The sequence below is a fragment of the Falco punctatus genome, assembly GCF_963210335.1.
Source record: "Falco punctatus genome assembly, chromosome: 15".
Lineage (NCBI taxonomy): Eukaryota > Metazoa > Chordata > Aves > Falconiformes > Falconidae > Falco > Falco punctatus.
Window position 1 is genome coordinate 15,764,394 of NC_137595.1, and position 23,380 is coordinate 15,787,773.

General features: G+C 46.8%; 1 protein-coding gene across 6 annotated transcripts in view; it reads right to left on the reverse strand.

The window, feature by feature from the left end:
• Positions 1 to 23,380, reverse strand: part of NRK (Nik related kinase) — a 108,212-nt gene that overhangs the window by 71,179 nt on the left and 13,653 nt on the right. For all 6 annotated transcript variants that reach the window (XM_080365655.1, XM_080365654.1, XM_080365653.1 and 3 more), the window contains exon 3: positions 2,065 to 2,121. In XM_080365655.1, coding sequence (XP_080221781.1) covers positions 2,065 to 2,121 — 57 coding nt within the window. The remainder of the gene's footprint in view (positions 1 to 2,064; positions 2,122 to 23,380) is intronic.

Below are 23,380 nucleotides of genomic sequence, written 5' to 3' on the forward strand. Positions count from 1 at the left end.
AAGTAGGAGTAACAGCAGAAAGCCTTGCGCTCACCCTGCAACCAAGGTCAGACAGCAGAAATACTCAAGTACAGCTGAACTGGATTTGTTCAGTGTTTAGGGGGGGGAAGGCACCAGGGAAAACCCCTCCAGGTGGCTGCACCAACATGCTCAGCACTTGGCTCTCCAGCTTTCACATAAGTGACTCAGCATGAAATCAGCATGATCTGTTATCACGGCCCCGAGCAATGGGACAGGCTCCCTGGTATGATGCTGGCTCCCTAGCCTGCAAGGAGGCAGAAAATCAGACCTAAACAGCTGGGGTTTGTTCCCAGAATCATGCACGTCTATCAACATGAATTCCTGGAGCTGGACCGCAAGGCTGTCCTCCATTTAGATTTTGTTGCCAAGCGAGCAGGCATTACTGGGCGCTACAGATTGTCGGTTGCATACAAAGCAGACTGTATTATGTATAGCAAAGGGAAGGAAACCTTTCCAAGGTTCCCTTCCTGCAGTTTTTGCTTCAATTGTTTCAAGGCAGGGACTGTCACTGGTACTAACATGACAGCTCACAAGTGACATCTTCGGCCAGCCCTCACGCACTGCTGACTGACCCAGCAAAGCACAAAGCAGTTCAGACTGAAGTGCTGGACAACTTCTGAGCCTGTGCCGGGATCTGTCCTGTCCGCTTCTCTGTCAAAGCATGGAGGTGCTCTGATCTCAGGGGTCTGTCTGCGGCCCAGACCCTGCTCCTCTCCATTCCAAGATCCAGCAGCCTCACATTGGGTGACTGCCATTTTATTAAAGCCAAAGCACCTGATGATACACGTACCTACAGAGCTAAAAGAAAAAAACCCATCAATCTAATGTTGCACTCCTTTAAAAAAAGCACTCTCCTCTGTGCACAAAGAGCAAAACTGGCAATTCAACTGCACATGCACATTTGGCAAGGTAGCAGCCACAGCCAAAGCAGCCCTTAGGTACACTTTCTAAAAGTATTACAGTAGCACCTCAGTCCAAAAACCCAACGTGCAATTCAGACCACGTGCTGCTCCAGCTGGATTCCTGCACCATCAGCGGAGAACTGCCCCGGACCTGCTCTCCGTGACGAGGCTCACGCAGACACTGCCTTGCTCTGCTGTCTGCCAAGACGATTAGAAGACATACAAACACGCAGGCAAGGCTCGCCTGTGCTTGCCAAAGCACCACGTGTAGACGTGCCACTAGCAGACTTGGCCGAGAGGACTTGGCTCTGGTTTTTATTTCAGGCGATAACCCTTCCACAACATCGCAAGAGGAACCTGTCCTGGAGTTCTGTTCTCCACATCGACACTGCCAGAGCGACAGGATGGGAGGCTGGTCTTCAGTGGGACTAGGTGCATCCTACCAAACCGTGGACTTCCAGCAAACTCTGGGAGGGGAGGCAGGCTGTCTCCCCAACCTGTCTGGGGCTCAGGCTAACACGGTCTCAAGCAGGCAAGCTGCTTCTCTGCCGGCTGCACTCTTAACAGGAGAAACAAAACCCAATACTTAGCAACTTCTTCCGACACCCTATTCCAGCACTGACACCACTTTATAAATGTGATAGCGCCAATTAAACTGTCTCCCTTCTCTCATCTGTCAAACAACAATAAAAAAGTGCTACATTTGCATTTCTAACATGTGCCTGCTTGCTAGCTGTCAGGGTAGCTGCTCTGAGGAATAGCTGGCACGCGAGGGGAGAGGATGTGATGAAACACAGCAGGGGCAGCACAGAGCTACAGGAAATCTTTCTTTTGCTGTCTCTGGAGACAGATAATCAACTAGAAATAAGCAGGAGGAGAGTTCTCCTCTTTGTTATTATAGACCTTCAAAATACATGGCAATGCATTCCCTTACCGCTTCGTCACCATGGTCAGGTACAATTGAAAAATCCATCTGTATTGACACCTCTCAGTACTTTATAGAACAGAAACCGGTGCTCAGCAACCATAGTTTATACCACTGGATTGTCTTTTATAAAAGCTATCCACCTTCTCATCATCTGCTTATTTATTTTTCCTTGCACCTTGATAACAACTTTTTTATTTTTGGTTTTGCACTCACCTCAGTAACATTCATCACTTTGATGGCCGCTAGCTGCCCAGTCTTCACATGGCGACCCTGTTAAAATGAAAAAGACTGTAAGTAAAACACGTATGCAAACTGCGTGTACAGTAACAAATCAAGCATGTAACAACTGGGCTTGAGTACTTGCTTTCAAACATGTACCAACAACGTAGCGATACATAACTGCCACGGTGCAGTTGGTGATGTGTTATCAGACCCATGCCCTTGCTATGCTGTGAAGTCAACCGAGTTACCTTTGCAGGGTTCAATTTCCCCCTTTAGCACCCAGCAAGCAGCAATCCTGGGAGACCTCCGCTGCCAGAACACAACATGGCACGAGTTTATGGGTCTCCATCCAACTCCTGTTCGACAGCTGTTGCCACCCCTGAAGCTTCTCCTTCGAGGAACTCTCAGCACAGACCCAGGATGACCTACCCAGACCAACCTTCTCGCCCTGCGAGCCCAGGCTGAGGTGCGCTGGGGAAGCAAGGCGCTGGGTAGCTGGCACTGTCCCCACCTGCCCACCCCACATGTTCTGGCTCACCTCAGTGTAAAGAGAAAACTCTGGGTTTCAGTACATCAATCTGGCAACCTGTATGTGGCTGCCAAGAAACTAAAGTTGTATGTACCTTCTTACCTTTTTTTTTTTTTTAAAGGCTTTTTAACTGTGAAAAGCTTAGTTTTAAAAATCCTTACTGCAGCTGAGTTAACTGCATCTCTCTGCTACCTCCCTATAAGCATGCAGAGGCTTTGTATTATAAAGAGGTAATCGGGGTGGGTGGGTGGGGAAGACCTCTCCCAGGGTCTTTGACTCCGTGTGTGTATATGTACGTACACACGCTCCACTAGTGAAATCCCCACACCCCTCAATCATTATTAAGCGACAGATAACTGGTAATTCTGGACTAGGTCAGGAGCCAGTTCTTGAAAACAAAGCTAGGAAAAGGGAGGTAATAAGGTAATAGGGAATAAAGCTATTAAAAGAGCAAACTTGATATCGAGACTGATAAAAAATGGTTCACAAGAACATGTATTAGAAACACAACCAGGAATCTTGCTGTAAATGGCACAGTTTCTTAGCTTGGTTAGATCAGGTTTCTCAAAAGATGCCACAGATGCAGCCTTTCACCATGATAACCCACACTAACCTCATAGTGGAGGACACTATCAAAACATTTGTATGGACAGTGGATTGGCTACACATCCCAACTTCTCACCTCCATCAAATGTTCAGAAATGGGTCTGAAGCTTTGAGACTGCAATTTTGTTCCTGAAATAGTAGTGCCTGCAAAGCTATATATTGAAATAACTAACTGACATCAGTTAAGTAAGCCATAGGAAATCAGGAAATCAAATATGAAATGCTGCAGTTTGCAGACAAAATGATTTGCAGGTGCAATTTACACCTTCAAAATTAAAAGCTGAATTGATGTCATTTTAAAACCTAGGTCCTATCTGCACAAAATTGCATACGAGTGTTATTTCTAAGACTAAGCAATTCTGCATCAAAGAAAAATGATACCACGTTCTCAGGCGATATGTCACAGTCATGTTTTCTTTTACAGAAAACTAAATCCTGCTGAGTTTTTGTATATTTATAAGTGTCCTCTTTCCGTGGCAGCACTCCTGGGATTGCAAAGCTTTTTCTCATCAACTAGAGTGATGGGATTTATGCATTATCACAGCCCTCAGGGGGAAGACAAAGGGGACACACCCTCACCAGGCCCAGGACACACATCCCACCACAGCTGAGCGCAGATGGGCAGTGACCAGTGCTAGCCCAACAGATGCCGGTGTTTGGTCAGCATCCATCCCAGCTGACGTCAATCCCAGCCAGCGAGCTTCCTCTGCACAGCCACAGCTCCTTTGTTGGAGGCCATTGTCTGCAAATGTTTCCAGGCATTGAATGTCTTGGCAGTATAGGGAGAGGGCCTTCCACAAAACACGGTCATGCTAGACATGCTGGCACCCTGACTTAACTCCAGAGTTTGTCTGGAGGCAAGTACGTGGGTAATGCCACGGCTCCAGGCACCACGCACAGCAGGCGGCCATCCCATCCCATCCCATCCCATCGGAACGATGAGTCTCCCCTGGGCTGTGCACATTCTGCAAAGGATGATGTCAAGAATCAACACCGACTTTCGTAACTACAGTGAAGCACGGAGACATGCTTCTTTACTGAAAAAATAGATCAATAAATGCTAGGCTAGCATCACACTTGATACCGAATATTCATCAGAGTAAGGAAGGGGGAAAGGCCTGGCATTCAGTTTTGATTTCAAAGCACACGACTTTGTCCAGCTGTCCCTCCGTGTAACAAACACCCATTATTCCTCAGCCACAGCTATTCCTGCTGCACACAAACCTGCCGCTCTCATTCACTTATATTGTTACAAATAAGATTATAAAATCCCCCCCCCCCAAAGGTATGAAAAATTAGCATTTACAGGAAAGAAAACAGCAAGCCCCTTTGTTTTGGGGTAGTGATTCATCTTTGCACAACAAATGTGCCCCTGTTAACCGAGATGTGCAACTTGATCCAGGCTCCAGCATGCTCCCGCGTCTGCAGCTGGGCTGGCTGCTGGAGGAGAGGAGCCTGGTGTGTGCAGAGGGCAGGACTGTGCTCTGTGACTTGTCTCGCTGCCCCATCGTCCTCACACTGCACAAAGTTACTGCCAGCCTGAGGGAAACACACAGGGTTGCATCCAACCATCCCTCTGCACAGGCTCACCTGCAATAAATACTCTCTCACTGGGCAAAGCAGCCCTTACGTGGAAGTAAATTCTGTTAACCATGTGCACTTCACACCCTCAGCTTCTTTTAGACCCCTTTAACCTGGAACAAAAGCACAGTTCAATCCACCAGAGATTCCGAACCCTTCTGGAGAAAGGATCAGTAAAAGCTCATTCCTGTTGGTCTGCTCTAATTCTCTACTCACAATGATTCATTTTCCACAACTGTCATCCCACCTTTTGAAGACTCTTCCATGTTTCTTAGTTGCATGAAACTGAAGAAGCTCATCCTCTCCCACCAGCACAAGCTGGTGCAGGGTAATGCGGAGGGCTGCAGGTTAACCTCATGAAAAGGTAAACATAGCTATATATTAACATCCGCCTTTCATCAATTATCTAAAAGGGGTGAATTAGTTTAAAAGTGCGTATAAAAAAAAAACCAACCTTGGAGAGTGTAACTAAATATGTATCTACGGCTATATATCTATGGGAAAACATTTCATCATGAGATACTAATTTTACTGCCATCTTGGCAGATTTATTTTTTATTACAGTTGTACATTTTCCCAAAGTAAAGGACTGATCGTTATCGTAGAGCAATACATCTCAAAAGCCTCTGCACCTGCTAATGTATGCAACAAACAATGTGGCAGAATTACACAGCACACCCCATCATTTCTCCCCACCTCTGACATCATCCCAATACACACAAATAAAAAACCTTTCCTTTAAATATTGCCAAAGGAAAAGGTTCGGTCAGCAGAGACAAAATAATCCAAGAACCCTGGGGACATCCCAAATTTTATCCTTCCTCTTCCCCAGAACATTGCTGTCTATTTAGTTAGTTATGAACAAAAATTGGGCTGAAGCGAGGCCACCCAGCAGCTCACCCGCACATCAGCTGCCCCGTCAGCAGTGGCTGCACACGGGCACCCACCGAACCCAGCACCCGCCCCCCCAAAAGCAAGCGTGCTAGTGCCAGCCCCCACACCAAGAGGGCTGAGGCTTTCAGAGGACACATGTTCCTGCGGAGAAGACCCATCGATGCCCGTGCAGCTCATCTGAGCAGCGCGACACGCTCCACATCACACCTGCTTTACCGCACAGGCTGTGACTGCGCTGGCAGTTCAGGAAAAAACAAAATCAACCCACAGGTTTCTCTTCTTTACACTGGTTTTTCAAACTGTTTCATTTTCCTGGACATCTCTAAAAGCAGCAAACATCCTGAACCCAGCCCTGGGCTTCTTATTAAACACTGAGACTAGTGCCTACGTAAGGAAAGGTTTCAGGGCCTGGCCCCTTGTTTTTTCATTTATCAATAAATCTCAGAGGTGAGCCAGAGCTCATGGGGAACTCACACATTGCTACTTCTGTTGAAGCCACAAGGTCGAGCTTCTTTGAATTGCTTTGAGAAATGTGGTGATGTGATTTTTGTTTAAAGCTTCTAGGAGCAACTGGCTTTTAACTTCTTCCCAGCTAAATGATATCAAAAAAATCCACTTACTTTCAGTGGTGAGACATGCAAAAGTTAGTAATTTTTGATTTAATCCAAAATGGGAGGAAGAACACAGGACGTGGCTCTCCCAGCCCTCTGCAATCTGCCACTGCCCATCCTCTGCAGATCTTTGCAGGGAATCAGCCTGCTCTGCAATGGAGGATCTTGAATAACATTTCCTCAGAAACTGGGCAGAGGGCAGGAATGGTCAATGGGCCCGTTTCCCTAATAAAACATTTCATCTTTCACTCAAATGCTCCATTTGGGAGCAGGTTTCTACTCTGGAGAATGCAGCCACACATCCCACAGCCATCTGGAAGTCACCGATGTTCCTACCCAAGAACACAGCACTCAACACCATCAAGCTCATACAGAGCTTAGACACGAAAGATTCTGAAGCTCAACGACTCTCTAAAACTGAATTTCCCTGCCTACATTTTGATGAAGTATCCAAGCTGGAAGAAATTCTCGTATTAGCTTTGAGTCCAGCTAAATTCCTTGTCTCCACCAGAAAATATTTCCGCATACAGTCTGCCGCAGTTGCCAGTCAGTCACTACAGCAACAGCCAGCAAACCTGGAGCCAGCACACACATTTTTCAAATCTGCACAGCGCTCACTGCAGCCACATTTATGCATGATGCTTTATGCCAAAGATCTGGTTCTGATGAGCTCCAAGCATGCATTATCTCTGCAGGGAGATATACATGGAATAGGACAGATTGCTCAGTGTTATGTCCATTGGATGTGTATTTACCTTTTTAGATCACTTAGATAAAGGCATCGCTTATCTATGCCCTCTTGACTGAGGGTCAAGACACGTATTATTTTTCTATTTACATCAAACAAGAGTATCAGCATTAGCGGTCAAGCTATTGGTTGATAAAGGGGTTTTACATGAATTAAGTAAATTTATAAAGCGATGCATTCAGTCACATACAAAACCTTTCCCAACAAAAACTCCGGGCAGTTCCTGGCTTGGGCCACAATTACAACCAGAGAGCCAAGGTCCCAGTGACACACACCTGGGATGGTAAGGCTGTGAGCCACGTGCAGAGAGCTTGGCTGGACAGCTTCCCTCCCAGATCCTGCAAAGACCTCTCCTCCTGGGGGTGGCAAACAGCTGCCGTCAGCTTCTCTCCCCACTCGTGAACCGACAGATTTGATGTGCATGATTGCAAGTCCAGGCAACACGACCCTGCTGTCCCGTTACAGCACCGCGCACCAAGCCAAGCCAGCCCACGGCAGTCCCACCACACGCTTCCTTTTTGGCAACAGGCGCTCGTTAACGTCCATGTGTTTCTGGGTCTGTCTGATGTAGCTGTCCCCATTTAACCGCGGCAGGAAAAAGTGCATGTGAAGGGCAGGGAACTGCCCTGCTGCAGGATACCCAGGCAGCACGAAGCTGGTGGTTTTGACCATGCAAAAGTCCCTTTTTGTGTCCACGTTCCACCTGCAACCAGAAGCACGACCTCACTTTTCTCTCCCTTAAAAAGCAGCATTTTTGGCGAGGCTGCGATGCCTATGTGCAGGGCTACCCCCCAGATGCTAGACGCCTTGGACACTTGCCAGTTTGCACCTTTGTACCCACAGCAGAGGGCAATTTCACATCGAACACACCCTGCCACCAGGCACGCACACGTGCAGCGCACTTATGCTGTGCACAGCCACAAGCAGCTCACAACACCTGCACGAGGCTGCGGGGCTCCTGGGTGCCCCTTCCCATCACTGCCTGCTCGTGGGACCCAGAAAGCTGGTAGCTACCACACACTTCAGTTCTTGGGACTTTCTCTGGATATTGAAGGTTTGTATTTGAAAGCAAGACCTGGCTGTTGGAGGTGGAGACCTTTCAAGGCCAGAGGACTTTCCCACCCAGATGCATTTATTACGGGATAACGGAGGCGTGCTGCGGCCGCCTGCCATCTGGGAGCGAGGTGAGCGCACAGCTATTTTTGCTGCAAGCTCTTTACCAAAAGCAAACTGCAGCGAGCAGGTTTCCTGTGCAAAACCTACTTATGAAATTTGAAGTTTGAGGCCACCACGGGTAGATCTGTACAGCCCCTGTGGTTGTGGGTAAGCTGCCAGCTCAGCCTTCTGCACCCTGAAGGATGGGACCCCACCCTTTCGCCCCTCTCCTCTCCACCCTTTCCATCCTGGTAACACAAGGAAAGCCTTTACGAGATGATGCATCAAACGAACAATGCTCTGCATAGGGATCCAGGAAGCCCTATGTCCTATTCCACATGACCTTAACAAAGTCATGATCCTTCTGTTTCCCCTTCCACCTACACAGGGATTTTCTGCTTAAGAACCAGTTCTTTAGAAGAGATGAGCAACGCGTGCTATCACCAGCCCGTGAACACCAGCTGTGCCGGCTCATGCTGCCCGTGCAGCTGCAGGGTGCTCCCCGATGGGTGAGCACGGCCGGGAGGAGGACCCCAAGAACATCAAACCTGCAGATGGGCTGCTCTCGCTCTGCAGTTTCGCCACAGCCGCTGTTTCACAGCATATGGCTGCTCACAACAGACATCCTGCTGTCCCTCGGGGTCTTGACTAACGTAAACAAGCGGTCAGGGTTCACACATCTGGGGCTGTAGCGGTTTGGTGCCAAGAAGTGCCACCTGAGAAGATAGTTTACCGGACAGCTCTATCAGGAAGCCCAATCTTGTAAACCTTGTCTCAGCAACCATGTGAGACAACCCACTGTAGTCGTGGTTGGAGCTCTTCAGCTAAAAATACAGCATTAATGCAAAACTTGAAATGGGACAGGAATGAATTCCAAGTTACTAAGAGTTTGGAAGTTTCTAGCTTGTTTTTGTTAGTTAATGGTCTAAGGCAGAGCTCAGGGTCAGTCATGCACTGAGTACTAGCACTGGATTTCAGAAATGATCCCTTTCATTTAAACTATGACATGCAATCCACACCAATTCTGGTAGTTTAAAAAAAGAAAAAAAAAAAACCCACAGAAAACACAAAATCTCCAAACCACCACAAGACAGATACCAGCCTTGGGCAGATAATTACTAGTTTCAGAAAGCCTTTTTTTTTTTTTTTTTAAAGCCCCCATGAAAAATTCAGGACACCAGCCAGGTGGGAATGCAGCTATAATTTTGATTACAGCTTCATCCTTTTAATCACGCAACTCAGGCTGCAGAAAGCCTACTTTGATTGACATCATAAAGTTTGGTGGCACTTCTGGCATAACGTCCCTGGACATCTGTTGCATTTCGGGGCTGTAAATCACAGAATTGTATTTCCCTAGAGCATTCCTTCTTTGTGATACTGGGAGACGCTGAGATTTGGAAGCCTGGGCCTTGATCCAGGTCACCCCCAGGGTTGCCCTCGGCTCCCTCTCCCAGCTGGAGCACACCCTCCTTCCCTCGTGGCTGCTTTCACGCCAGCAGCGCAGGATGCTAAAACCACAGCCCAGCTGCGCTGCCTGAATGCTGACCATGTGGATGCAACACGCTCGCCCTTTCACCTCCACATTTGGCACCCAATTTCCAGAGAGGCCTAGGTCTCACCCAAAAACACTTGGCCAGCCCAGCCAAATGTCACGTTTCCCCTTCCCTCCATCAACACCCTCTTTTGACGGCAGCTGGGCAGCTTCCTCTGCTATCGAGAGGAAGAACACACAGCGGGCTGCAGCATCCGAACGAGCTCAGCATCACTGCTTCAGCAACATAAAGGCTTTCCGTTGCTCCCTGACTATCCATCATTAGGGACCGCCAGCCAGTCCCGTAGGTTGTGATGGGACTGTTTGACCTGACTTAGACTTGACACTGCCTTCAGAACTGACCATAGCTGTTTTCCTACCAGGGAAGGCAAAGCATGCCACCTAAACGCTATAAAATATGACCACAGCTGGTCAAAGTAATGCACAACATAAATATTAATACACTTCTACAATTAATTAATAAGCAAGACATGTTCTTTAAGGTTTATGTTTTGGTTTGGGTTTCTTCCCCCCCCCATATGCCAATTCCCACTCTACTTTATGATTAGGTATGTTCCAAGAAGTTAGCTGAGATTTATTACATTCAGTATAGACCATACCATGAAGTCGAACGCGATTTAGCGTGCCCCAGAACTCAGGTTGTAAAACATTAACAGTAAAATCTAACGTGTCTCCACACAGATATAAAAAGAACAAAAGTTAATTTATAACACTCAGTGCACAAAGCATGCAACCTTAATGAAGAAATATTAGAGATATATACTATTTATAAGGAAATGAAAAATATTTTTTAAAAAGTGTTACACTGCATTCCAAATGAAAAAGGATAATTTTGTAGAGGTTAGCACATTTATATAGGAAAAATGACTTGAACATTCAGCAAAAACCAAGTTCCTTTCCTAGCAAACACCACTGCCCTATTCCTGTGCAGAACAGGCCATTCCACTCCTCTCGTTATTTCTCTCTCTCCCCTCCTCATCTTCAAAGTGGATATTTTGCACTCACTCAGAGTGAAAGTATTGGTTTTATGAGTTTGTTTTGGTTTTTTTGGGGGGTTGTTGTTTTTTTTTAATGAAGTTTTAGTAGTTTCAGGGGCAAGATGTTAAAAAAAAATAATCGGGAATTTCTCTCAGGGACCCTATTTGTGTCACATGCTTAAGCAAACAAGAATATCACTGTAACTCGTAACACTACAGAAGACGACTAAGTTGGCAGCAGTATAGCAGGACTTCCCATATACTAAAATAGCAACACATTAGCCAAGAGAAGAGATTAGAGTGTGTAACTTCTATCACTCACTCAGAATTGTACCCGAGCCCGCACTGTCTAGAAGGCAGGGATGGACAGGGGTCATTTCAACGGTACCAGATCAAACAACCTTGATATCTGGGGGAAAAGGACAGTTTTGCACCTCTACTGCGAGTGTCTGTACCACAGCCCTCATGAACTGTAAAACCCAAGAGGCACCAGAAGCAGCTTTTCTGTCCAGGTTTTTTTTTATCCTTTCAGTTCCTATTTCCTCCCATTGTACAAGTGGAAACGCAGATTGTTTGCTTTGCCTGATGTTTGTCTGTATCTGACTGGAGACCAGTGGGAAAAGAAAATGGAAAAAAAAGAAACAAATCCAAGCCCCTTTGCAGACACATGCTTGAGTATCTATGTTTTTGCAATAACAGTATGTGCAGTTGATCAGATTACCACCCAAGGCTACTGCATACTTTTTTAAGACCGGACCTACAGATTGATCTTTTGGGCTTTTGAAACCTGCTCCCAAAAAGGTCATTCACATTGCAATTAGTAAGATCAAGCAAAACACTAAACACTCCTGAAAATACCATGCTAGTCATAATACAAAGAAAGGAGTTTTGTCAACTATTTATTTGCAATGGGTGGTGTCTGCTGCAGAATATCCTGTGCAATCTTCTGTAGCCCGATGCTTAATGGAGGGAAGCGCCAATCCTGCAGCTTCTCCGTATTCAGCTAACCGGCACGCTTGATGCTTTAGATATCCTAGATATCAATTTGAAGCTTCTGAACAATGTGCAAGAAGGAAGAGTGGCATCATTCCTCCTGGGGCAGGTCAAACCAGGGTAGCCCTTGGTGGGCAACAGCGAGTGATGGAAAGCCGCAGCACGGCATGGCACTCGGAAAGCTAACCTCACCGAGTGCCATGGCTGCCCCGGGACACACGGGGCTCCCGAAGGCCCAACTACTCTTGGGGAAGGACCAGACTCCCACCAGCTTCGAGCTGGCCTGTTTTGTATCTGGATTTTTGTATTGGTTTTCTATCTGGAGATACTTCAGGAGGTCTGAGGGGAAGACAAACACTGAAGCTCTGGCTTTCCTCCGCTCAGAAAGTCATCCAGGTGCTTTAGAGGTAACCAGAAGGCTCCTGAACGGGTGCTGCTACCAGCAAGGAAAGAAAAGCAAAATTTTGGGGCCATATGAGGGTCAGGAGAGCAACTCAGAGAGCAGCACAGTGAATGTGAGGAGAGGTCTGAAAAGCAGAGCAGGCTGGGCACTCTTTTCCTCAACACTCCATTTCTTGCGACGCAAAACCCGATTTCTGCGAGCTTCATTTCAGTATGTGCACAAACAACAGTTTCAACAGCCTTGCCATTCATCCTGGGCTTTGCCATTTGTCACGCCTCTTAACGTCTGTTATGAGCCCCATCACGGCTTGCCACCGCTGCCAGGTGCACGCAGGCTTCGCAGGACACTGCCAGCCTTCTTCCAGTGGAAGTTCTGCCTTGGGGGTGCCTGGGGGTGCAGGCAGCCCAGAGCAGCAGGGACCCTGCTGCCCAGCGCGGGGCGGCGGGGACGAGGGGCGGTGGGGATGCGGGGATGCGGGGATGCAGGCTGTTTGCAGCCCCACGGCTCCTCTTGCTGCAGGCAGGAGGGTTGCAACAGCCCTGGCACGGAGCCAGTCCCGCTCAGCACCCGGGGAGCCCAGCAGTGATTTATAGCAGCAAAGGTCCGCCGTGCCGAAAGTCTATTCATCCAGAAAAATAAACAGTTTAGGAAAAAAGCCTCAGCCTCTGGAAGGCTCTCACTCTGCAGACCAGGGGCTGTCGAGATGCTAAGTCTAGGGAGAGGTACGAATCCCTCCACCCCGCTGAATTTTCGCTGCCTGACTCATGTGCATCTGTTAAAAGAAATACAGGGCACTGGGGAAAATCTATACGCAGCACATCTCTGCTGGATGAAGTCACAAGCAGTTAAACGTGTCCCACCAGCCCCATCCTGCCGAAAGGACGTCAGGGCTGAACGGCAGGAGGTCAGCTGATGGGTGGCCAGACTTTCAGAGCAGGAATCCCTCAAAGGAAGGTTTTTTGGCTCACCACCACTATGAAGCTCTGAAGGTCAAGCTGCACACAGCATTTACAAACCTCATGTTACAAGAGTCACACTTTAACTTTTTCAGCGACGCAGCCTTCCCAGACACATGCTGATGAAGGAAGGCTTCATTAGCCTGCTATCCCCCAGAAACTTAACGGTTTGCACATTAAGCCCCCAGCAATGGTATCACTGAATTTTAGAAAAAATCCTTCAGCATTCCTATGGACAATAAGTGTAACACAGACTAATTTTCCCTCGCATATAATGCAGAACATGGACAAGGCACCACATGGGTTAAAATTGTGTTGCTGGGTTTTTTTTAAAAAGGCTTTAAGGCAGGCAGGGTACACAGCTCAGACTGCAAGTTCCAGTCTAGATGATAAGAGCTACGAAACCTTAAAGGGGATGGACTTTTTCATTCCAGTTCTGCTGGTGTTTTTCTCACGCAGATTGCAACACCATGCGGGTACGCATCTCTCCGCAGATGACTGTGTGACAGGGCACCCCAACACTGACAACTGGCACTAAATGGGGTTCTCCTGAGGTCTCTGAGCCTCTCCTTCAGTACTTCATGGCAAATACCCTCCCTGCAACTCTCTTCACCTGAGGTGAATCCTGAAGTCAAAAACTCCACCGAGTACTGCTGTCGAGTTCAGAAGATCTGAGGTTTGCCTAGGGAAAGGTCATATTTTTCACACACATACAAAAGCCTTCACAGAGCATTTAACCGAGGAAAAAAGAGAACTCCTCTCAGTGCCTTTTCATTTGGCTCCATTTGACACATCCTCTCTAAAAATTATAAGGGAGTTAATGGACACGATTAGTCTCTGAGAAAATACATCAGTCTCCAGATTTCTGAATGAGCTCTGTAAGAGACGAACTACATGGCACTGATCTCGCAGCAGCAGTCAATTCCTATTTCCTTCCAAAATCCTACTGGCCAGATGGTCCACAAAGCTCAAGGGAAAATTACTTAAATGTTTGGAAAGGCTTTCGGTATTAAGTTGGTCTCCAAAATGAAACCAGACTACGCTTCTAATTATTCTTAAAAGTAAAGTCTACCTTGCTTTTCTAATGAAATTAAGAAGGAGCAGTGTTTCCAAGTTTGCTTTTCTAAAGAAAAAAAAAAAAAAATCTGAATTCCAGAAGAGCCCTGGTGTTATTTTTTTCTAAACTGATCTAATCAGCTTTGTGCAGCAGAAGCCTGGTTGGCAAAGGTTCTCCTCTCGAGCAAACTACAGGTCAGATGATGTGCAGTAATAGTTCCTGAACAGCTACAAGCAGTTGCTGTTCAGTGCTGGATCTTCCAATTTTCTGTATTATTTGTAGGGATCAAAGTCAATCATGGCAGAGAGACAGAAAGGAACAGTGAACTCTTGAGAAGAAAAAAAGACAAACAACAAACCATCCTTGCAGAATAACTTCAAGAAAATGGCTAAACACATTACAGCTAAAGAACTGCAGAACCTTAAGCAATGTGGACTAATATAACTGCCAGCGTTTAAGATGCAAACTAGCAGCTGACTTGGGAAGAACTGGTCACAAAAGGTACCAAGAGTTTCCTGCAATTAACAACTGAACAGCTTTACCAGATTTTGAAATGCTCATCTCTTTGCCCTGCCCTGTTCAAACGAGCCAAGTCCACTTAGTACAGCGTAAGACGAAGCAGTGCACTATACAGGGAACCCTGCGTCTGGGCAGCACAAACACAGCGCCGCAGCCCAGGCTGGGGACCCCCTGCCCCCCACAGCCCAGGCTGGGGACCCCCCGACCCCCTTCCCCCTGCCCCCTATGCTTCTGAGGGGCTCCCTGCAGGGCTTCCCACCGACAGCTTCTCCTAATGCTTGTGTTCCTGCATGCAACTCTGGCTCCACTGATGCCCACAGGAATTTCTGCTGTTGAATTTACTGGATCTGAATTTGCCCTATAAAAGGTCAGATTTCTCAAACAAAACAAATCCCACTTTGCACCAAGTTCTCCACTGAAAAAGTGTGCATATCTACTGCTTTCTCTGTTGGAGAATCTGCGTTCACACTGATCCCGTCACAGGTTTGGACCAGAGTTTGTGATGGAAGAAATTAACCTATGGCTTTGCTGCAGTGTGTCCATTTGTGTAAAATACCTGACAGCCAACGGCACTTCTACTACCCAAACTTTGCTGCCTGTTGGAAATCAGCCTCTTCACAAAGCTACAGATGAAGGCCAGATGGAAACTGAGAACACTTGCTATTCTGATTGATCACACGTACATTTACATTCACAGGCATATAGATTTAACCGGATTCCTCTCACTCCTGATTTGTTAGTCAGTATGTCACACTCAGCTTTCCCAGGCAGCAATGCCACCTCTGTAAGCTTGTACAACACCAAATACAACGGGGACCACGGGACTATGGACAAAGGTGCATGCACACGTACACAAACACTTATATAAATGTTCAGAACTCTAAGACTGAAATCCACTGGCCCAGCCTATGAAACCGCAGGTGTCAATGAAGACCCTTCTTCACCAGAGCACCAGAACCCTTCCTGTGATGGTCTCAAACACACTTCTCATTTTCCAAGCCCTGAACCCTGTCTGCTTCCTTTACCTTTGTAATGGCAATAGCTTGTCCAGCCAACTGCATCACATCACAAAGCAGCTGTCAAGAAAGAAAAAAACACCCAAGGAAACAACCTAAACTTTACAAGGCACCCAGCTAATGCCAGCAGCTTGCTGGAGAAATGTGGAGTAGAAAGCATCTGAAGTCTCGTTTACATGCATAATACAAGTTTTAAAAGTGAGCATCTCTGCTTTAACATCATCTTCTAACTGTATTCACTTCAAAATTTACTCTAAAAGTTTAGCCATCCACAAGTTTCAATATAAATTCCTTTTGCTTCCTTGCATATTCCGTCATCCACATCCAGATGCCAAAATACACCACCAACAGTTCATTGCTTCTTAGGATAAATCTGGTAATACATCCCAGAGAAAAATTTCGCAGGGTCAGCTAAAACTCCACAACATTGCCAACGCACATATTTAAATAACATATGTATACATGTATACAAGGAATGTATACAACTAGGCCTCTATTTACAACAATAGCATCTTAAAAAAAAAATAATAATCAAAGAGCATATGAAAACACCACACCAGAAAACATACTTCCCAAGTATTGCCTTCTAGTTTCTGAACGTTTAGGTTCAGGGAGGCACATGGGATTACAGGGAATGTCAAGATTTCCTCCACTATCCAAGGCAGAAGCTTAGCCAGGTTGCCTAAGAAAACAAGGTGTATGTGATTGTGCCGCCCTTGCATCCAACCATGTTGTAACCTGTCAGCCCATTCCAACCGAACCGGACAGACAGATATGCCATCGTCTCCGAGATGATTCAATCCCCGTGTGCTTTGTGAAAAATCGGGGCTAGAGACAAAGTCCCTCCCTGCAGAGAAGAGGGCTCCAGCCTGGCACCACCTGCCAGGGCGCAGGTCACACTCCGCAGCCAGCCGAGAGCCGCAGGCAGCAGCCGCTGCTCCAGGGGGTGGCTACAGAGCAAGCAGGGGCCATGGATGTATGCACAAGCAGACATCCTAAAGGACTCAATGCAGGAATTGGCACTGCAGAGGTCAGAGGTGGAGACAGGATAAGAAAGGACAAATTTGCAAGTGCATTTTGCTAGCTTTACTACTTAGGTTTTCCTCAAAACCCAGGAAAGTTTAAACAACTGCAGAATTTACCTTGACATAGAAACCCATCTCTCATCAGTGCTTGTAGGCTACTTTTCTCTAGTCTTAACATTAACAGAAATATTTTTATGTTTGCACCACTGAGGCTTACAGAAAATACGTATTTTTGACATGCTTGCACAAGAAAATAACTATATTCAATAACAGAAGGGTAACAGAAAACCAAAAGCCTACCAAGAAGGGCTTCTGAAATTAGTCACTGAGCCACCTTTAGAAACTGGCTCCCCAGCACCGATTCTTCTTTGCTATTTACTCTGTAATCAAATGAGTGCAAGGTGAGCATAAAGCACCAGCATGCCACTGTTAGCATTTTACACCCACTTTGAATAGGTAAAACAGATTACATCATGTGGAAAGGACTGGAAAAAAACAAGGATTCCAATCGTGATTTTTAAAGACCTGGTTTGCACACATGGTTTGACCCAGTTTAATTAGAAACGTATTTCCAGCTCGATTTTGCTAGGTGTGGACGTGCTCACTGGCCTGCATTGGTTTTGTTCATCATTTTCTTTTCATTGACCCTGCCACGTCGGACATCACTCCCCCAAGCACTCATCTTTTGTGAAAATCCATCTCTGTCCATGCGGTTTCACGGTGGCTTTGATAGAAGAGGGAGATTAACACAGAGTCCTTCGGAAATTCCCATTTATTTCTGTTACCAGCTTTTTCTTCCTTTTAAAAGAATTTGGTTTAGGAAAGTCAGCAATTAACGCTGATTAAAAAGCTGACTGGTGTAAGCTTAATAATCATGTGTCTCATGATCCAGTGAGAACGGGGGTTTTATCACTAACTGGGACAGCAAATGTTGGCCACAGCCAGGGGTGGATCCAGCTAGTGGTTTTGCCTTCGCAGCAGTCATACGCGAGAACATGTTTCTGTGGCAGGGCAACAACCTCCTACCTGCTAAAGCTTCCTTTTGTTTTTGGAAAAAAAAAAAAAAAAGTCAAGAATAATAACGTAAGAAACTATTTTCTGCCAAACCTCAAGAGAGCTGCTGTTCTGCTTCATCACCAGCTGCAGCACACACCCCGTTACCCAAGGGCACCAGCACCCCTGCAACCCCGTCCAGAGCAGCGGGTGAGAAATGTTTGCAGAAACAAACGGCTATGCTGATGGCAAACATGGATGTGGCAAACGCAATACAGGAGGGGGAAAAAAAACACCCAACACCCCCCCCCCCCCAAAAAAAAAAAAAAAAAAAAAAAAAAAGATGTAAAGCCCTCTGCGTCATTTTACACATTGAACAACTGCTGGCTAATGAAGGTTCTTTCAGCAGTGCTGATGCAGACACGTGGACGTCCTCCTTGGCAGCCAGGACACGAGCCAGACATGGCTTATCAGATCCCAACCGTCTCCTGGAAATACACCTAGAGAACCGCACAGTCAGCAGCCTGCTCTGGGGTGGGGAAAAACGCAGAAGCTGCAACCTCCCCGTTTCTCTTTCTGATCACGCTCCCAGTTTTATAAGGGGATCCCTGGAAATGAAAGTGCATCACACAGTCTCTGGGGACATTTCATATCACGCAACAACTATCGACAGTGAATGGCTTACACAACAGGACACCGTATAATGCCATTCATGCTGCTTGCTGGGCAATAAAGGAAGGAAAACCCACTCTTGGTGCATACTCTTGCAACCTGAGGGAACAACAACCCAGGCAGCGTTTACACACAATAGGATTCAACCAGCCAGGCTCCCCATCCAGCACTTTATCCAGCACAGTGTCATCTCCATCCTGAGCTCCACTGCAGCCACAATCCTCGCCCAGCCCCGGTCCAGCTCCCACGGGAAGGCTCAGCACTGGCTCTGTCCCAAGGGCAGCAGAGATGCCTGGAGCCCCACAGCCAAGCCTGTCAGACTCAAACTAGAAAACAATCTCTGCAATATAAAGAACTACGCTATTTTAATATTAATAACATCAAAAGGGAAAGGTCTGCCAGAACTCCATAATGTAAACAATGCAGGATACAGCAAAGCCAAGCTGTCTTTAATCTACTCACTATGACATTCAAAACCCATCTGCGTGACAGATAGGGCAAGTGCCACGCAGGCTCTAAGCATCACCACAGCTGATAAGGTCATTTTCTTTCATTCCTGGTCAGAGAACCGTGAATTCGGCAGAAGCAAGACAACAAATGCCATTACACGACCTAAACAGGAATTTGTTGTGACTATTTGAACAGCCCCACGAAGGCACAAGGTGCCTCACAAACATACACGGAAGCCTGAGTGCTCATGCATGTCTGTACATGCTGACCCCTGTACCAACATGAAAATACTCTTAACTCCAACATGCAAGCCAGGCAATACAGGCCATGCAAAGTCTTCCACCAGGTGGGTACCTCCAAATGAACACAATGCAAAGAAAGGAAGAGAGGAACATAGGAAAGGGTGAATCCTAAACCCCTCTAACCTTTATTCTCCAGCCTGTGGGATCAGAGACCTGAGTTTCCAGCCTTTGTTGTATGACTTCCTCTATTCAAAACAGCTCTGACTTAAATCTTTCAAGTGCCCAAAAGAAAGGAAAGCTAGTGCATCTCTTTGCCTCTTCATCCTCTCTCCATTTTCAGGCATATTTATGGAGAGCAGGCAACAATACACGTAGCTCCTCCAGATGCAGCCTCTGTTCTGCCAAGGAGGCTGCTCCAACCAGGCACCCAGCAATCTGCTCTGCCCTATGCGTGCACACACCGACTCCACTGCATCTGAGCCGAGAGCCCAACACATTTGGGAAATGTCAGACCTGCTTAGGCTGATCTGCACATGCACAAAAAGCCCAATGCATCGCCGGTGCCCCACATTTTCCTGGCACACACCACCTCCGCGATGTCCAAGCTGTCCCGGACCTCAGAACTGCTGGGTTCACTGGGCGCACCCTACGCCTCAAGTGTTGATGTGCCTGCCTGCGAATTTTGGCAGTCTTCCACCCCGAGAGGTGACAAAACACATTCTAACGTCCCCGGAAACAAATCATCCTTCATCAAAAAGGAATCCCACCAGGGGAATAGTCTGGTACACCCAAACCGTGCACTGGTACTGCTTGTTCTCTTCTGCAGGTCCCAATGCACACACGGGACCAGTTCCTGCTGTCAGCCACTGATGAAAAACTGGAAGACTTCACCACAGCAATTTGATTTTCAGAGCAGCAGGGATATGCTGGTCCACAATACCTAACTGTATGCTCGGATATTAACAAAGGGCAACCAGGGAGCTGCTGATATAATCTGGCTTCTGGGGGCAAAACTTTTGGAAGAAGCCTCTTATATATTTCATATTAGCCTGGAAAAAGTAAATATTAAAGAAAAAAACCATTTTTTCCTGGCTCTTCTCTTTTCCCATATAAGAAGACAACATCACAGACAATCTGTGTAAATAAAACATTTGAGAGTCCATTATCTAAACCATATGCATATTTGTTTTATGTTGGTTTTGTTGCATATTTTAGTATAATTGTTCATAGATTTAAAACCAAGAGTAAAACAAGAGTAGACCAATCTACTACAGCAGAAATAATCAGTAAAACGGTTTTCTTTTATTTTTAAGTACTAGTGAAAATCCATGCTAAAATTTAGCATAACAAAATTCCTCAGGTTCAGTAAAATAAGTATTTTCAGAAGGCCACCACACATTTCTTTTCTGCCCTCTCCCTCAAGTTGTTCCCACTTCTAACAACAGAAATACAAGAAAAAAATGCATCAAAAATGCAGATATCAGATGTAGCAACTGCACAACTGTAGAGTCTGAAAATGGGATTTATTTGACTAGTCAGTAAACCTCAAAAAATGTCAGTATTTTGCCAGCTGGTCTCACCTTCAGTTGTAAACACTCCTCGCGAAATGGAAAGTCAGAAGAATTCACATTAATATTCACATATACACTGTGAATGCTGAATTATTTCAGTATGATAAGTACATTTTTTTTTTGAGTATGCAGTCCTAAAGACAATCTACGAAATATTAAACATCCTGCTAAATTAAAACATGTGTTCAAACAAGGCAAATGAAATGTGATGTTGTGATGTTCTGACGTTTCTGAAACAAAGTTTCAAAATGAAAGCCAAAAGAACAAAGTAATTTCTTGAAATTTTCCCACTAACGTTTCTGTTGCGCTCAACGGGTTTTGATTGGAGTGGAACTGTTGCCAAACAGCATGTTGTTCAGTCAGTGGCTGCTACTCAATTCTCACAAATCACCTCTGTAAGTCACTAATCGCTCTTAACCAGAATCCCAAAGCGCTTTGCGAAAACCAAGGACTGCCTCCACTGTAACAGCTACAGCCATAAGGAAAGCTCCATTTCCAGTGAATTCACGTGGGTTTGAGTAATGACGAGAGCAGAGGCAAGAAGAAAAACTGCATCTCCTGGACTGCAGCCGCCCACATCAACCCCTCTCTCACCTTTACGAAAGAAGTGGATTTCTTACATGATGGGACCCCCTAAAAGCAGTGCCACCGACCGCACGCTATTACCTATTAGTAATAACACCGCTTGTGCAGGGCACTGGAATAGCTACAGTTTGCTGCAAAGCACGTCCTTAGCATTGTTTGCCCCCTAAAATCTCAGAAGTTACTAAAGTTTCATGTTTTCACAGGGAGAATGAAGGGGATGGGGAAGAAATGACATTTGAAAAGGTGCTTCTAAAGCAAACCTTAAAAACCCTTTGGGAATCCCACAAACTCAGCAGGTTACAAGGGCAGGCTTATAAGATGCAGGGCTTAAAATTTTTTTTTTAAAAAAGTATACTATGAACAGCTGAAAAATAGCTTGTTCTTTAATTTTATTCCCAAGATGGTTACTCACAGATCTATGCGGGCCAAGAAAATTACTGCTGGCCAACAGCCTGAGAACAGCTGAACACCAGGCAGGAGAAGCACAACTTTATCACATTTATGGATTTTACAATTGAAATTGGACATTACAATTTAAAACTACTTACTGGAAATTTCATTATGATGGGACAAGGGGCTGACCTGCACCTCCACCGACTGACCGAGCCAATTGTTTGACCCCAGCTGACAATAAAAAAAAAAATCGGTTTTTAAATTCCATTTCCCCACAAATGCCTTGGAAGGGCAGGATCAACAATTGTCCCACCGGATCCTGCTGCTGTCCATCCAGGCAGCTGCAGTCGGAATCGCTGTGCTACAACCAGGCCCAGCCACGCTCAGCTTTCAAGCCAGTGGGAAGATCATGGCTGGGCCAAACACCGCTTCCCACTGGAGCTGCCACAGCAGGATGGTTGGGGTTGGAAGGGATGTCCTTTCCAACGTCTCTGGAGCGATGTCCCCCAAGAAAAATCCCAGCAGGACTGTCACAGAGCCCTGCGTGAATCCACGTGGCACTGGGAGACACCACAAGACGTGCCCCCTGGAGATGCTCCTCCCGGCAGTAAGCACAGGGACCACGCTGCTGGTGGCACCGGTTCTGCTGCCAGTTGTCCCCACCGCCCCTCTCCCAGTGCCCCACACCTCACGCAGCCTCCGATGCTTGTGGGGCGATTCGGAAAGCGTGGAAGAGGAGCTGTGGCAGTGGTCCATGGCAGCCGACAGTGCCAGCGCAGAGCTGTGGGAACATCCCTCGTGTTTCAGCATTCCCAGCCCCAGCGCTGGAAGCCTCGCCGCCTGACTCGGCAGATTTCCATGCAACCTTTACACGGGCACAAATCAGTGTGTGGTTTGCAGGACAGCAAAGCTACCAGGCTCATGATTTCAGCGGAATAACAAACCAACCCAATTCTTTAATGCTATTTATTGCAGTTGCTCCAGAAGAGCAACACTACAAAGGGCTTGCGGCTGCCCCATCCCAAGCACTGACGCCCACTCCAGCACTGAGCACACCCAGGACCCCCCTCGCACAAGCATGGCAGAGCTTCTAACTGCTCCCAGGTGGCCTTCACAGGGCAGAGGTTACAGCTCTACAGCGACCACCCCGCGGTGGCTGCTACAACGGCTTCTCGCGGTGTTACTTCACCACGTGCCTGCCCCCACGCAAATCGGGCTGACGAGGAGGAGCTAAGGCAAGGTCACCCCTGCCGCAGAATGAACTACAGAGGCATTTCGCAGTTCAAGCAAAGCAATGCCTGTTCTACGTGGAGGAGGAAAACCCACGAGAAAGAGACCCCTCAGGTCCCGGGGAAGACAACAGAAGGTGATGGTGGGGACACTAGGGGTGGGATGGAGCTCAGCCAGGCCTGAGCTCACGCTCCCGGTGCCGACGCACAGGCATCCTGCAGGAGCTTTCACAGCCCAGGTCGCTGAAGGGAACAGGAGCTAAAGCAAACAGCTTTGCAGCAGTCCCACTATGCACGCTGGAAATGCTGTGCTACGTCCAACCCGTGGAAAATACCGATCCATTGCTGACCTCGGCAGAACCGGCCTCCTTGCAGACAGACATTCCTGCTGCTGGATTTTCCAGTGATGCCTGCAACAAAGCACTACTGCTACAGGGGTACTGGAGACCCCACTGTACACACAGGTAAAAAAGCTTCCTTCAGAACAGGATCACAATTTACATTTCTAAAACATACCCCAGAAACTGTCTTTTGGTCCCCAAGATCTCAT